At 36.2% G+C, this 14,195-nt stretch overlaps 2 protein-coding genes across 3 annotated transcripts; both read right to left on the bottom strand.

Annotated features, from left to right (window-relative positions):
- Nucleotides 1–483: 483 nt before the first annotated feature.
- Nucleotides 484–7,425, bottom strand: LOC124437001 (cytoplasmic dynein 1 light intermediate chain 2-like). The gene is made up of 12 exons (XM_046987006.1): nt 7,314–7,425; nt 7,164–7,237; nt 6,969–7,088; nt 6,256–6,486; nt 3,669–3,817; nt 3,414–3,507; nt 3,030–3,165; nt 2,529–2,640; nt 1,947–2,006; nt 1,806–1,862; nt 1,602–1,700; nt 484–1,035 (listed from the first exon to the last, which is right to left on the bottom strand). Exons 1-12 carry the CDS (start codon nt 7,382–7,384, stop codon nt 850–852), a joined length of 1,389 nt encoding a protein of 462 aa, XP_046842962.1. The 5' UTR covers nt 7,385–7,425; the 3' UTR covers nt 484–849.
- Nucleotides 7,426–9,484: 2,059 nt separating this feature from the next.
- Nucleotides 9,485–13,636, bottom strand: LOC124437148. Of its 2 annotated transcripts, none has more exons than XM_046987156.1 (4): nt 13,505–13,636; nt 12,299–12,361; nt 10,819–11,049; nt 9,485–10,004 (listed from the first exon to the last, which is right to left on the bottom strand). In XM_046987156.1, exons 2-4 carry the CDS (start codon nt 12,356–12,358, stop codon nt 9,666–9,668), a joined length of 630 nt encoding a protein of 209 aa, XP_046843112.1. In that variant the 5' UTR covers nt 12,359–12,361; nt 13,505–13,636; the 3' UTR covers nt 9,485–9,665. The 2 variants fall into 2 exon arrangements, with proteins under 2 accessions (XP_046843112.1, XP_046843113.1); XM_046987157.1 differs by lacking the exon at nt 13,505–13,636 and adding an exon at nt 12,822–12,841.
- Nucleotides 13,637–14,195: the final 559 nt, after the last annotated feature.

The raw sequence follows: 14,195 nt of genomic DNA, 5'->3' as shown, positions 1-14,195 counted from the left end.
GTAAGGAACAACTACCTTGCTGGAAAGTTCGCTTGTGACGTTTTGTCCCGTTCATGAGACATTTTATAGTAAACATTACAATAACATACAGCTATAAGCTCATAATACGATCAGAGTTAACTGGTATTTAATGATATCTTAATTTAAGTGTAAGACGAAACGTCACCAGCCATGATGGAATTCTAGAAAGCTATGCAAGACTTTTCGAATATTGCAAGAACTCGTTTCCGCCAGTCCATTTCCATTTTTTCTAATTCAAGTTAAAACCTCTTTTCTGTTGAATTTAAATCCGGGAATTGTTTAGTATTGAGCGGGGTGAAGTGAACAAGAACTTTTTGTCCATAATTGTAGCACAGTAAATGCAGAATAAGTTAGAGGCTTATTGCATGAACATGAGATTGGACAGCGCCATTCACCAGTAGATGATTAGTGGCTGGTTAAAGTTTTATGTCAATATATGTCACTCGTCACGATGTCTGAGTATACCGTCCGCACTCCAGATTTTAATTTTACTGAAGATATTCAATACATCGATTGCAATATTACAGCTATGCTGTCTACTCTGCTACGACAATTACCTTTTGTACAACCGACCGCTGGACGAGAAAACTATTAGCACGACAGTGAAATGTTGATGTCCATAAACATGCATGGAAAAATTCTACTTAGCTATTTCACAATCTCAAACAACATTTTTTATGTCATATTCTTCTCCATATGTGCACAAGCAGAAGGCAACAGCTCACTCAATTATGGACGTGCCATAGTTGTTCCTGAAAAAATGCGTACGATCCATAGATATGCACTAGCCTTATATATATATATATATATATTAGCAAGGCAGCAGCCTCAAGAACTATCCGCGCCCGGCGTATTGCTCTCTGCCATTTTTTTCGTCCGCGTCATTTTTTCCAATTCGGCGCTTGCGCCTTGCCTGGTAACGGCTGGCGCGTTTGATTTTTTGCTCAGCAAACTGTTGAAGAAATTGGCAAGAACGCCCTCGCCCGGAGCTTGGGCAGCGGTTTTCACACCATCCTAAAAACAGAATCACCTTTACAGTTAACATTGTCATTTCAACTGCCACGTCTGATTTCAAATGACAAGCACATGCAGTACACACGTAAATACTTCATCCTTTTTTTAAGTAAATTTTCCATGTTTGCACACAAGAGTGGAGTATCATTGTCACACTTTTAAGATTTTTAGTGACGTAACCGCCGAATATGTGGTTAATTTGAACAGTGGAAAAACAGATTTACGAGAGCGCGCATATCGGAATATATTTGCTATTTCATATATATTTACTGACAACTATTCAGGTGTTCATGTAAGCATGGTAATGAAAATGGCCGAAAGAAAAGACGATTATGAAGAAAACAGAAGCCTCCACGCGGTTTTTATCAAAGATAGATATTCATTACAGCGATGAAGAATGTATCTGATATAGAATAAAGAAAGCACCATAACAAGATATGATCAAGTAAAACAATGGAGGATAAAAGGTAGCAATGGAGGATGCATGAATTTAAAATGCACTACAGCAATGTTAGGTAAATTATGAAAATAAAGAATACAGCAGAATAATATAGGATTTTACATACCTTTGTTTTTATAGCACTGCCTACGCCGGCAGCTGCTCGACCACCAGGTGAAATACGACTTGCAGCAGGAGAAGCAGATATTCTGGATTTGGTAATGTCCTAAAAGGAGAAAAACGACAATTTTTCTGATTTTTGTACTATAGATCTCAAATCTAGGTGAACCTCGATACTAAAACCACAGCTAATAGAAAACAAACGCCTTACCGTCATTCCTGGCGGGCGCGACAGCCCTGGCGGTGGTGGATTTTTGAGTAATGCTTGCTATGAATTCATGATAACAGGATGTTAGACGAAACCGAGGTATCGAAAATTACTTCCAAGTATAAACGTAAAAATTCCAAAAACCTGTTGCTTTTCCAGGAAAGATTGTTCGTCTTCGCATTCCAATTCTTTATCTTGGATCGGCTGTGAAAAGTTAAAGTTCGTATTAATCCACTTGGATCTGTTAAAATTACATTCTAACTTTTGATTAACTGCATTCAAACAAAACGAGGATGATGGAGCGAGAGGAATGCTTTGTTTCAGAAAACTAAACACGAAACAACATGACGTAGTGCAATACTTTGCGGCAGTAGCTCTTACGTATCGTAAAAAATTTTCGACTTTTTAAAATTATTCAAACTTTACATATATAGACTTGAAAAACAGAATTTTGACTTTTCGACCATATCGACTAACAACCCAACCATTTACGTAACTTCAACCCTACATTTGTTGGAGTTTGGCTTTGACGAACAAATAAAAAGAATTATTCGTCTGGGATGTAAATAACTTTGCAATTCCCTTTATATAGTTCTCCACCCAATGAAATGTACTTTTAAACTCTCGCCAGTGCACAATGATGGCAAATCTCAGCGTTAAGTAAAACGAGATAATTCAGGTAAACTGACTGTGATAGCATTACTAATTTTGAACGAGAACACGTACACGTCTGTATTCTGGCTTTTTTATATGGTCCTCGAAGGCGTCTTCCGGATTGATCCGTGTCATTTGCTCATTAAGAATAGATATTTTTGACATGTTGTCCCAACCACTTGGTCTGAAATCACAGGAAGAATATAAATTTATCGAAAATCAACAATGTACTATTGAAAATACTTCCCCACATTTAGTTACGGTTTAATACATTTTCGGATGACTTAAGTTTCGCAACGTTAGCTAAATCACCTTAGGTAAGTGCACAGGCGTCAATCCAACGTTAATTGAGGGAAATATTGTGCTCTGCCTGAGGATGACTTTGACATAAAGTCAAAATTTACAGTTCACATCGTGTGTTGTTCTGATTCATATTTTCCAATTTCAAGTTTCTTTGGAATTTGTTTTTTACTTTATGTTTTAAATTGTCGGCTGGACATAGTTTCGAATAAGCCCCCAATAAACGTTCGATTGAAGTGAATGGGTAAGTCTACCAGACTCTTCAATACTAACATGAATATGGACTCTCTATCAAGTACTGAAGCTGGAACTCTAAATGGGAAGCTGTATATTTTATGGAGAAGGTACTGTTTCAACAGATTACAATTTTTGGACTCTTTCACAGAGGTATACACTAAGCCGGCGCCATCTTGAAAATTGTCAAGGAGTTTGAATTTGAATTACACGTGCTACGCAATATTTTATACAATAGGCAATCAATATTGGTTGCCTATTGTATCTTAATCGACTTGAAACTTCAGCAAACTAATAAAAAGTTGACTATTTCCAGAAAAGTTTAAATAAAAGATAAGGACAGTATCTTGAGAACATAAGAATTTACAATATGCTGTCTGAGACAAGCGTTACTTAACACAACTATGCTGAGGAAAAGGATACATTTCAAACAAAATCTTCTAATTTGCTGTTGAATAAAATCGAAATGTTCGTTCTTAAAATCTCTTTCCTTTTCTAGACTCAACATGGAATCCGTCTAAAAAAAGAGATGAACGAAAGCATTCTTCACATCGTACACTCCGAATGAGACATCAGTGTTTCCCGTTGTCACACATGGAAGACAACAGAATACAAAGCCAAATAAGCGGAGAGCTTATGTAACACATCTGAGCCGGCATTACGTGTGTTCAAACAAACCTTGGTACAAACAACAACTATGGGAAAACCAAGATTGTCTGTTAAAATTTCAGGATCCAGAGGTAAAACGACGTCCTCTTCTTCACTTCCTAGTTTCTTTTTCTCGTCATTTTGCTCTGGGTCAATATACTCTTGAAATTGTTTTGTTACTGTATGGAAAAAAAATTTAATTACCACACATTGAATACAAGCGGAAGCTGAAGCATTGTGCAATTTTGGAGCCTGGGGTCAAGAAGTTGGAATGTACAATGCTTACCAAGGTATTTGTTACATGTTTGTAAATGTAGATCGTTCAGGTTGGTATTGTCCTGAGAAGGACTGTGTTTGTTGTTATTGACTGACGTTTCGACAACCTTAGCGGTAGTCATCTTCAGAGCCAAATGAGGAGTAAAAGTCAGGTTAGCCGTATTTGTTATCTGGTTCTTACGTCATTGTATTGTGTGTACAGGAAATGTGTATTGTCATTGTAAATTAGTGTGAAGTGAAATATTTTTATTTTTAGTTGTGATGTGTGATTTAGGTGTGATATTTTTAGTTGTAATGTGTGGGTGTCAATTGTGTATTGTCATTGTGAATTAGTGTGAAGTGTAATGTTTTTAGTTGATTATTTGTTTGTATTGTGAATAAGTCGTTTGTAAGGTGCCGGTAATTGCTGTGATCTGTTCAGGGGGTTTGTTCCAAGTTGGTATACCATCTTTCTAATGTAGGCCGTTGTCTATAGTCAGTACTGTAAGTAATGCATTTTGCCGAGTCCCAGTCAATGTTGTGCTTTGTGATTCGGTGATGTTCGGCAATGTGATTAGTTTTGTCTTGTTTCTTAGTAGCTCGTTTGTGTTCAGTAAGTCTTATGTTTAAGTTCCTGCCAGTTTCCCCGATATAGGAGGCGTGGCAGTCGGAGTAGTTTATTTTGTAAACTGCACCTTGTCGTTCGTTGGGTTGTTCTTTATCCTTTATGTTCGTTAGTACTTGTCGTAACGTTGTGATTGGTTTATGTGCGAAACGTATGTTGTATGGTCGTCAGATACGCGAGATACCTTTGATGTAAGGTAACGTTGCTGTTGTCACTGAGTTGTTCATTTCGTTGTGTTCGTTGGGTTTGTAAGTGTTGCGTTTGATAAAGTCAGAATTAAAGTTGCTTTTGTCAAAAACACGTTTGAGATAGCTGTTTTCGTTGTGTAGAGCGTCCGGTGAATCACATATGATTTGTGCACATCTTGTTAATGTTCTGATTGTGGTGGCTTTGTGTGATGTAGGGTTGTAAGATGATTGGTCTAGTAGTCGGTAAGTATGTGTTGGCTTGCGATAAACTGTTGTTCGTAGTTTTTGATTGTCATGTTTTACCAAACAGTCGAGAAAAGGAAGAGTTCCGTTTTCTTTGACATCTTTGGTAAATTTTATGTGGCTGTTCTGTTTGTTGATGTGAGTGTGAAAGTCATCAATCTCGTCTGCATGTAGTGCTGTGATTGCGTCATCTACGTAGCGGAAGTAAGTCGAGGTGAGGCAGAGCTCCAGTAGCTCCATAATGTCTTCTGTCGGCAATGGCAGTACGTCCGTGGTGTTTGTAATGAGGGTTCTTGTACAAGTAAGTGCCAGATTAAGTGGAATACTGGTGAACAGTGATTTCACATCAAAAGACACTAGTATATAGTTGTCCGGTATTTGTATAGTGCTCAGTTTTTTAATGAAAGTTTTAGTGGATTGTAGCTTGTGTTTTGATTTGTTTGTAAGTGGTTGCAGTATGTCGGTCAACTACTTTGAGAGTTCGTAAGTAGGCTACTAAGAGTCGATAGTAAATACGTTCAGATATAATGCTAGATTTTCTCATAGAGAAGATCTTGCTGTTAAGTTTGCGTACTAGTGATGGTGTTGGGTCTCGTTTGAGTTGTTCGTACGTTTGTCTGTCGTTAACAAGGGTGTCCATTTTGTTGAAGTAATCATTCCTGTCCAAGACCACAGTCATGCGTCCTTTGTCTGCTTGTAAAATGACGATGTTGTTGTCGTGTTTTAGTCGTTTGAGTGCTACGACAACTAAAACAGTCCTTCTCAGGACTATACCAACCTGGACGATCTACATTTACAAACATGTAACGATACTCCCGGGTTCAAACCATTTACTTTATGGTATTTGTCATAAAACATTAGTTGAAGTTAACATTGAAAGCCCACTATATATGTACATTTTAGGTAGAGCCATTACAAGATATTTTTGATTGATAACATTGCGTATTTAACATAAAAAATCTTTAGATGCGATGATACATATTCACATATACATTACCACAATTTTTTCGGAATTACTCCGTAAAAAGCTACATGTTGGGCTCTCAAATTCATGTTGAAAATTAGCTTTACAACAAGCAAATATCTGGCAACAAGTTTGCATGTTGAAACCAAAAGCTAAACACCAAATGTAAAATGCAGGGTTTTTTATTAGACATTAAACTTTTATTCAACAATCATACTTTATATTTATTGCATATCTTACTTTATTGGGAATTCCTTGGCCTAGATATGTAAAACAGTGTGGACTTACGGAATTCTCCGTGATGCTACTGGATATATTACTTATACCAAGACCTCCACTTACTTCTGCTTTCCATTTCATTCAATTCCTTTGGAGATAAGTTTAATGAATGAATATGCTCTCTAAGGACATGAACCCATGAGTTCAAATTGTCCATTATTGTCCACGGTCTTGACATATCTCCAATCAGAATGACCGTTACATCTTTAGCAGACTTCTTTGTCACAGCAAACTTCAAGATATTTTTATATCGGGCATCCCCATCCATTACCCAAACATTTAACCATGTGCTGTCTAAATCATAAAAATTTGTATAAGCAAGAGATTTCTTGTCAAAAAATAAAAGCAGCACAAACTATATCTGTGAGACAGATATGTTTGTGCTTAAATATGTTTCATAATGGTGGCACAAAGTATTGCATTAGGGCATAAGTTAGATGAATGACTTCATGGCTCTGAGCAATAACAGACTTCAAAGTATACTTTAAATGTGCATTTTAACTGAATAGAAGTAGCGCTTATCTATTATTGAATGCTTGCAATTTAAATTGCAGTATGAAAATATTATTGAATTCCTAAAAAAGCAGGAGTTTATACAAAAACTTTCAGAGGCGTCCTTGACAATGTCTCATGTTTTATGAATTTATGAAACTATGACATGTCAACAAACAACAGATTGTTATTGACAAGTGTGAAATGGTCTGAGAATTCGGAGTAGCTTTCTCTAACCTATGAAAGAAAAGGTTTCATGCTAAAAGAAATAGGTAAAAAAATACCGTCTCTATCTTCATCGTAGATATCAATGTAGCTGTATTCCATTGCATGACCTTTCTTGATTTCTGCCGCACCGGTTTGTAGTTTTACGATCAAACTGGTCTTACCAGTGCCATCGTTGCCTATAAAACATCACCCGAGACATACATAAAGTAGTCTATTGGCCATAAAATCCCTAACACTAAGGAGTTCATCACCTAAAAGGAGTATAGACTTGTTTGATGGTAGTTTTTTTGACGTAGACGATGAGACGTCATTTAGTATGGCAGACCTAAAGAGATAACAAAACAAAAGCTGTTAATGGCAATTATAAAGGTTGAAATATTACAAAATACGATTGTTTTTACCATAGATCTTCTTCTTCCTCGTCTTGTTTACTGTTTTTAAGATCGTTTACAATCCTCTCAGAATCCGCCATTTTGATTATTGTTGATGAATATGATTTTCTGATCTCGCCCTTTGGCCGTGTGACTATCAAGGAAAACTGGGACATACTATTCCGGCGTTCTCCGAGAAGAGGATAAACGGAGGGTGTCGGAAAGATGAAGGGGTGGGAAAATTTGAACGTTTTGAACGTTTTGGGAGTTTGCTGCATTTTTTGGAAGAGAAAGTGGCTCTCTGTCGTCTTTTGACTTGTTTTAACGTTGTTTCTTTTAAAAATGGCTTTTTGTTATATGAAAAGAAATTGAATCGGCTGTGATTTGAACGGTAAGATATGTGTAGCATTAAAAAATTTGGTATTACAATACAAACAATATCGCTGCCTCAGTGAGATGGCGTTTTGGTATACAGTACGTCTCCTTTCCAATTTCCATTGTGTGTTTTGTCTCGATTAAATGTGTATTTCCTTTTAAAAGATGTTTCTTTTAACTTCTATAAAGTATTTGTTAACGCAAGCGGCTTGCTTTTGTTTAAGAACGAACAAAAATCGTAGTCTGAGTAGACTCTACTTTAGCCATGTTTTCAACGTTCTCATAATGTTGAAGAGCGAGATTATAGCCTAGGCGCAAATTGGGAAAGTTTGAGGGATGGTGTCACTTTGTTTGAGTGGATATGAATTTTTTTTCCAGAAATGGATAAATATTGAAAGAAGTAGGTCCTGCCAATATTGTAGGCTTGTCTGTCAAATAAATATGCTGCTAAAGACAGTCCCAAAAGGTATACCTCCAGTTTATTTTTGGATGTGCGCACCTGCTTATAGAGCATCATCCTTCCTTTCTCTGTTCAATTGAAAACTAATATCAACTTGGGCAATACCCATACTACATAGTATGTCTGTTTTCACACAGATCTTGGGCATGGAAAGCTGGAGAATATCAGTGCATGGGAAAACTTAGTGGTAAAAATGTACCCAAACACATTGAATTTTATGTAACTGATTGGGTTTTGCTTGATAACTCAGGTGCACTGAAACTTGTCACTTGACAAATCTGGGGCTGAAATTGCCTTTCTCTATGGTCTGGATAAATTTCTCAAGTCTTTGTAAAAAGGGAGAGTTGGGTTTAGTTAAATATTGTTCACTTGTGTGCAAGAGAAAAGTCAGGGTACAAAGTAGTATATGTACCTTTGCTTTTTGAAGGCTTTTATACACAAACTGCAGATCTGATAGCTTCTGCTAACTCTTAAAGTCTTTCGACAAACACAAATTGTGTGAGTATTGTTATAGAGGTTAATATAGAATAAGCTAGATGGGAGTGAACTGTTCAAGGGAAAAAATTCAAAGACAGGAAAGAATAAGATGGAGGTAAACTTTCCATGAAAGTTCATAAACAGTATGAGAATGGAAGGTTAACAGTTCAAGGAAGTTCAAAAACAGCGGGTGAAAGGTGGGAAATGGACTGGCAGTTCAAGGAAGGCAGTTCAATGACTGGAGGATGCTAGATGGGAGTTAAACATTGGAATTGAACTGTTCAAAGACGTATAAAGTCTTGGTGGTAGATGTGGAATAAGCTTTTAAGGAAAGGAAGTTCAAGGACAGGACGTGTTAGCTGGAAGGTAAATTGTTCAAGGAATGAAACACATAGGGTATTTGATGGGAGTGAACTGTTCAAGGACATAAGCTAAAATGTATAAGATGCTGGATGGGAGTTGAACTGTTTAAGAAAGTTAAAGAACAGGGGTGCTGTTAGATGGAAAGTGAACTGTTAATGACAGTTTGAAGACGGAAGTGGTAAATGGGAACTGAACTGTTCATGACAGTTCGAAGACAGGGGGTGGTAAATGGGAAGTGAACTGTTTAAGGGAGATGGAAGACAAAGCACATGGGTTGCTTGATTGGAAGTGACTGTTGATGGAAGAAAGTTAAAACACATCAGGTGCTAGATGGAAAGGGAACTTTTCAATACAGTTTAGAGATAGGATGTGGCAGTGGGAGGAACTGTTCAAAGAAGAAAGTTGAACCGCATAGAGTGCTTGAGGGGTAGTGAAGTGTTTAGGGGACGAACTTCAAAGACAGTGTGGACGTTTTCAATTTTATGTGTTAAAATTTTTCCAAAAAATACGAGCAAGAAAGACATCGTTGAGGGTTCATTTTTATTTGTATAATTAAATGCTTTATAAAAATACAATATTTACATTACATTTAATTATTCTATTTTGTTCAGCGAGTTGATCCTCGATGTTTTTTCCTTTGATCGTGTCCAATCTTTCGCTGTACAACATTTTTTGAAGATCTGACTCAGACAACATGACTCTTTGAATTATTCTTTAATCTTAGACTCGCTATGCTGACATTCATATTCTAGTCTGAGGTACTTATAAACGCTTGGGCAGTCTGTTTTATCGAAAAATATCGTGGATGCTGATATCTCACAGGCGTTTTCATCTTGACATTGGTTTCTCACTTTCGTCATCGTGTTCGACTCATCTTGAGGACACATGGCGTCCGTTTTTAGACCGCGTGCGATTGCATCGTTGGTGCATGTGTTTCTATCGTCCCTTCCCCAGAAAACCGACTTGATGTTGATGAGTCTGTACTTGTCGCACTCTATCCATTCCTTTTCTCCTTCACACGTGACTGTTGTCTTCAGGTCAGCATTCTTAGAAAAAAGTATAAAACTCATGAATTGTTTGTTATAGCAATACATATAGAATGTGAACTAGAGTCCACAGATCAGGGCGGAGTTATAGTCTTATTACTTATTAAGGTTTTCACCTTAGTCCCCTCCCAACACATTGCCCGCTACATTTTCACGCTGGGGATCTGCATGGTAACGCAGAAAAGAAGTGGAACTAGTCGTCAAATAGGAATCCATTTCTTAATTAAAACTTATTAGTATCTCTTTGATTTGATTCTAAATTTACGTCGGAATTATAGCTGTTACAAACTAATACCATTACAATTATTCGACTTCTTTTAAGAAAGGAAACATTAGAGTTTATGTATTACTTACTGCAAAATGGATTCTACTCTAACATTCCTTCAGTTTGTTAAAATCTCAACGCAAGATCAAATGGATAAAATTGCTTGCAGGAATATTTTCATAAATTTTTGCTAATGTGCATGTACCAAACAGCATGATTATTCGGGTTTTTCTTATGGTATTATGAAAATATACAATTCCTGTCCCATGTAACTCAATATATGAACTCTTCAGCCCCAGAGACTCTTGTGGTGTTCACTAATTACGGATCTTAGTATCCTTTTGTTTATGTTAAATATATTGTAAGGTGTTAAAAATTTCAACATTTTTAGCCTGTGATCATCTTAAAACAGAATTTTCTTACGTCTACGGTCTAGTTATTAGGTGAAAGAAAATGTTAGGACATTTTTTGGGATGTGGGCTCTTTGGGCTGCCCAATTTACTCTATTTGTTATTTTTTTTCAAGAAAGCTCAGTGCATCTCTTCATACTTTAGGTTTTTCTGGTATGTCCGATCTCTGGAAAGGTGCTCCGTTATAATAACTGTGACCATAGCCACTCCCTGTCGCCTGACCATGTAATGGGCTGTAGTTCCCAACTTCACCGCCACCATTGTTGACGAAGAAGCCAAGAGGTAGGCGCTCGTTCCAGTAATAATCTTCAACACTGTCTCTCTTTTTTATCACATGACTTCTTTCGTTGTTGCTCACTGGACTACTGAGCTGTAAAATGGATTTGAAATTAATTACATTTGAAGTAATAATATGCATTTGTGCATATTAAGCCAAGGTCTGTAAAGGGCTGTTCACACCATCCGATCTTGTCGAATCCTAAAAAACGGATCGTGTGAACGCATATGAAGTGAGCCTCCGATAATCGGATCCGTCAATCTAAAAAATGGGATGGAAATAGAAGTTGTTCTATTTTCATCCGACAAGATCAAAGAAAACCGACTAGTCAAGTTACATAGATTTGAAAAAGACTTGGTAACAAGAACAAAAATACGAAAAATATATCGATAAATGTACTGGATAGCTCAAATGGTTGCTCACACGACTTTAAATATCTAAACGATATAAATATAAACTAAATTATTGGACCGTCTTAACAAGCTACCAAAAGTTGGAAACGAAACAATCGGATCCAACAAATCGGATCGTGTGAACGGGCCTTAGAACCGATCACAATCTTATGCAAAAGTTGCACTATCAATTTCAGATACGTTGAAATTTTTAGTGAGGTGGATGATTAGAACGGACTGAAGGGTGCACAAAAGGTAACATTTGAAGTTAAGCAAACGTGTCTTGCTTTTCCTCAACACATTAAGTGTTTTATGATATTTAATTGAATTGAGAGCGTCAAATATACATCCGGGTTGCCTTCCCTTTGCAAGCAGCCATATTGAAATTTTGTAGCCAATAAAGATTGCTGCGACTTTACCAAACAGCTGCTTTTGTTTTTAGTCTTTGCAGCCGAAACCTACCTTGTTGAAATTGTGGAGATATGTTGTAATCACCAGTTAACACAAAACATCGAAACTACTGTTATAGTTAGTTGCATGCAAAAATCACAGGTACACATGTAGTTGTACTAAATGTACATTTAAATATGTACATTCATAAATTAGATTTGCTTGAAGTTAATTACATTGCAGTTGAATATGCGCATACAAAAATCACAACAAATTATAGTCATACGAAGTTTATCTTACTTTGCATACAATAATTACAACTACACTAAGTTATGTATACTGTATAGTTAAATATTTACATGAAAAATCACAATTGCAGGAAGCTATTCTATTGCGCACTCAAACATCAAACATGTATGTATGCAAAAATGACAATGCTGAAAATTGTATTTGCCGTACTGTTAAATATGTGCATGCAAAAGTCATAATTCCACGAATTCACCGCTGCTTACTGTGCTGTGAAATACGTGCATGCAAAAATTACAGATACATAAACTTACTGTGCATTTAAATGTGCCAAGAATGATAAAATAACCAAGTAGTCTTACAGGTAACTTCATTACCTAGAATGAAAGAAACGTCTTTTATTTAACTTGTTATGTATTCCATCGTCTAACGTTTTTGGTACTGTGCTTGATCATCGAAATTAGACAAAAAATATTCTCAAACAATGTTAAAACTTCAAGAGCATCATTTAAACATTGACAATGATGTGATTTTTTAAGTTATGTAGAATTAAATATACGTATATTTGCAATGTATTTCTATAATGAAAACAAAAACGTCCTTAAGTCTAACCAAAGTTTTGGTCTTGTAATACAGGACTATTAGCTTACGTTTTTAGTAAAGTAGATATTATTTTTGTGTCAAAAGTCATGTCAATGATTTGATGAATGGCTCTTTTCTTTGTTGATAATTAATTTTTCTGTTTGAAATAGTGACAGAATTTGTTGTCAAGAATCATATTGATCAATAAACAGCCCAATGTATTTTACTCTTTCCTATAAATGCTATTGCTCATACCAGTTGTCATGAGTGTCCTAGTCGTCGGTTTAAGTCCTGCTAAGTAAATATCAGATCGTTATCAGCCTGGTAAGTTTGCCTTGTTGTGTAAATTTTATAACATTGTTTTTTGTTTCCTTAGAAATATTTTTTTCATAGCAGTCGTTGACCACATAAACTTTACATAACAAGGCTAAGAAATACGAATTAGTTATTTCACTGAGTTCAACCAATGATTCGGCTCGTATTGTTTTAAAGACGTGTACTTTCAACAGTAAAATGTAGCTATGTCAACGCAAATCATACTGTTTTGCTGCTCACGTCCTTTTTATCCATTATTTAACTTCATCCTCTTTATTGAAAATACACTCCCATTAAATGACTAAAACGCATCTTTTCAGTGGATATTTAATCATGTTGCTTTTGCGATGCTTAATCATGTGTGAAGACAGGTCGTTACTGTTTCGTCTTCAAGCAAAATACGAGACAATCGATAATTTTCTGACAGGGAACATTCTATAGATTTTTGTTCTGCAGCAACACATTTTTCTTTTCAGGAAAGATTAGGCTCTTTAAAAATCATAAGAAAACTTTCAACGAACATAATTTTCCATATTGGATCCGTTCTGCCTCCAATCGAAAGATTTCATGTCGACAAATATATGCTATAAATACATGACAGAAATTTCAAACATTGCCCATACCTTATTTTGCCAAATGCTCTGTCGAGTTCTACAGTTTTCTATAAAATCCCAATAAAAACATTAGGAATTTTTGATAATTTCTGTCAAATTCGTATCCACGCTCATAAGATCATTGACTCGTTAAGTCATTACGTCAGTCGATTCTCTCGTCAGGTAGACTAAACTCGCCAACACGTTTGTTCAATGAACCGTTTTGAAACTAATTTCACATGCAAATTTCACTTTCGCAAAAATTTTGGTATACAAACATAAGGTTCGTTTGTGAACGGCCACCTTTCATGAATATGCGAATTTACCTTTAAAGGAGAATTGGACTTTCGTTGCTTAAAATTTACAAAATTTGGATTTCAGATTAAACCCCAGCCAACTATCACAGTTGGTTGGGACATGTGACCCCACATAACCTTTTCAGATGGTTTGCAAACCAGGGCGTCGCTTATTCTATGGCAACACGAGTGACGCCGAAGAAGAAAACATTTAAATCTTCTAATCACTAGACATTTGGAAACGGTTGTGTTTACACACTTTCTGCTAATTAACCCATTCTTACCCAGATGTATTGACACATTGTTTTCTAGTTTTCTTGCGTTTAGATGCGACCCTTTTTAACTTTATTCAATATTTTAAAACTGACCAAATCGCGAGTGATTCTTCGAATTTATCTTGCAACATATAGTTTTGAATGGTTTTC

The sequence above is a fragment of the Xenia sp. Carnegie-2017 genome, unplaced genomic scaffold (genome assembly GCF_021976095.1).
Source record: "Xenia sp. Carnegie-2017 unplaced genomic scaffold, XeniaSp_v1 HiC_scaffold_16, whole genome shotgun sequence".
NCBI classification, from domain to species: Eukaryota; Metazoa; Cnidaria; class Anthozoa; order Malacalcyonacea; family Xeniidae; genus Xenia; species Xenia sp. Carnegie-2017.
The sequence above is the reverse complement of the archived record's forward strand: the minus strand, read 5'-3'. Positions and strand labels throughout refer to the sequence as shown.

What these genes read in the sequence shown, in the direction of transcription:
- LOC124437001 (XM_046987006.1), bottom strand. Translation starts at nt 7,384, where the DNA reads ATGGCGGATTCTGAGAGGATTGTAAACGATCTTAAAAACAGTAAACAA. An exon ending in CTACGATGAAGATAGAGACG is followed by an intron (nt 6,487 to 6,968) that starts GTATTTTTTTAC and finishes TTTATGATTTAG; the next exon opens with ACAGCACATGGTTAAATGTT. An exon ending in CTTTCCTGGAAAAGCAACAG is followed by an intron (nt 1,863 to 1,946) that starts GTTTTTGGAATT and finishes ATGAATTCATAG; the next exon opens with CAAGCATTACTCAAAAATCC.
- LOC124437148 (XM_046987156.1), bottom strand. Translation starts at nt 12,358, where the DNA reads ATGAAGTTACCTGTAAGACTACTTGGTTATTTTATCATTCTTGGCACA. An exon ending in TTGGCACATTTAAATGCACA is followed by an intron (nt 11,050 to 12,298) that starts GTAAGTTTATGT and finishes TCCATTTTACAG; the next exon opens with CTCAGTAGTCCAGTGAGCAA. An exon ending in ACATACCAGAAAAACCTAAA is followed by an intron (nt 10,005 to 10,818) that starts GTATGAAGAGAT and finishes CTTTTTTCTAAG; the next exon opens with AATGCTGACCTGAAGACAAC.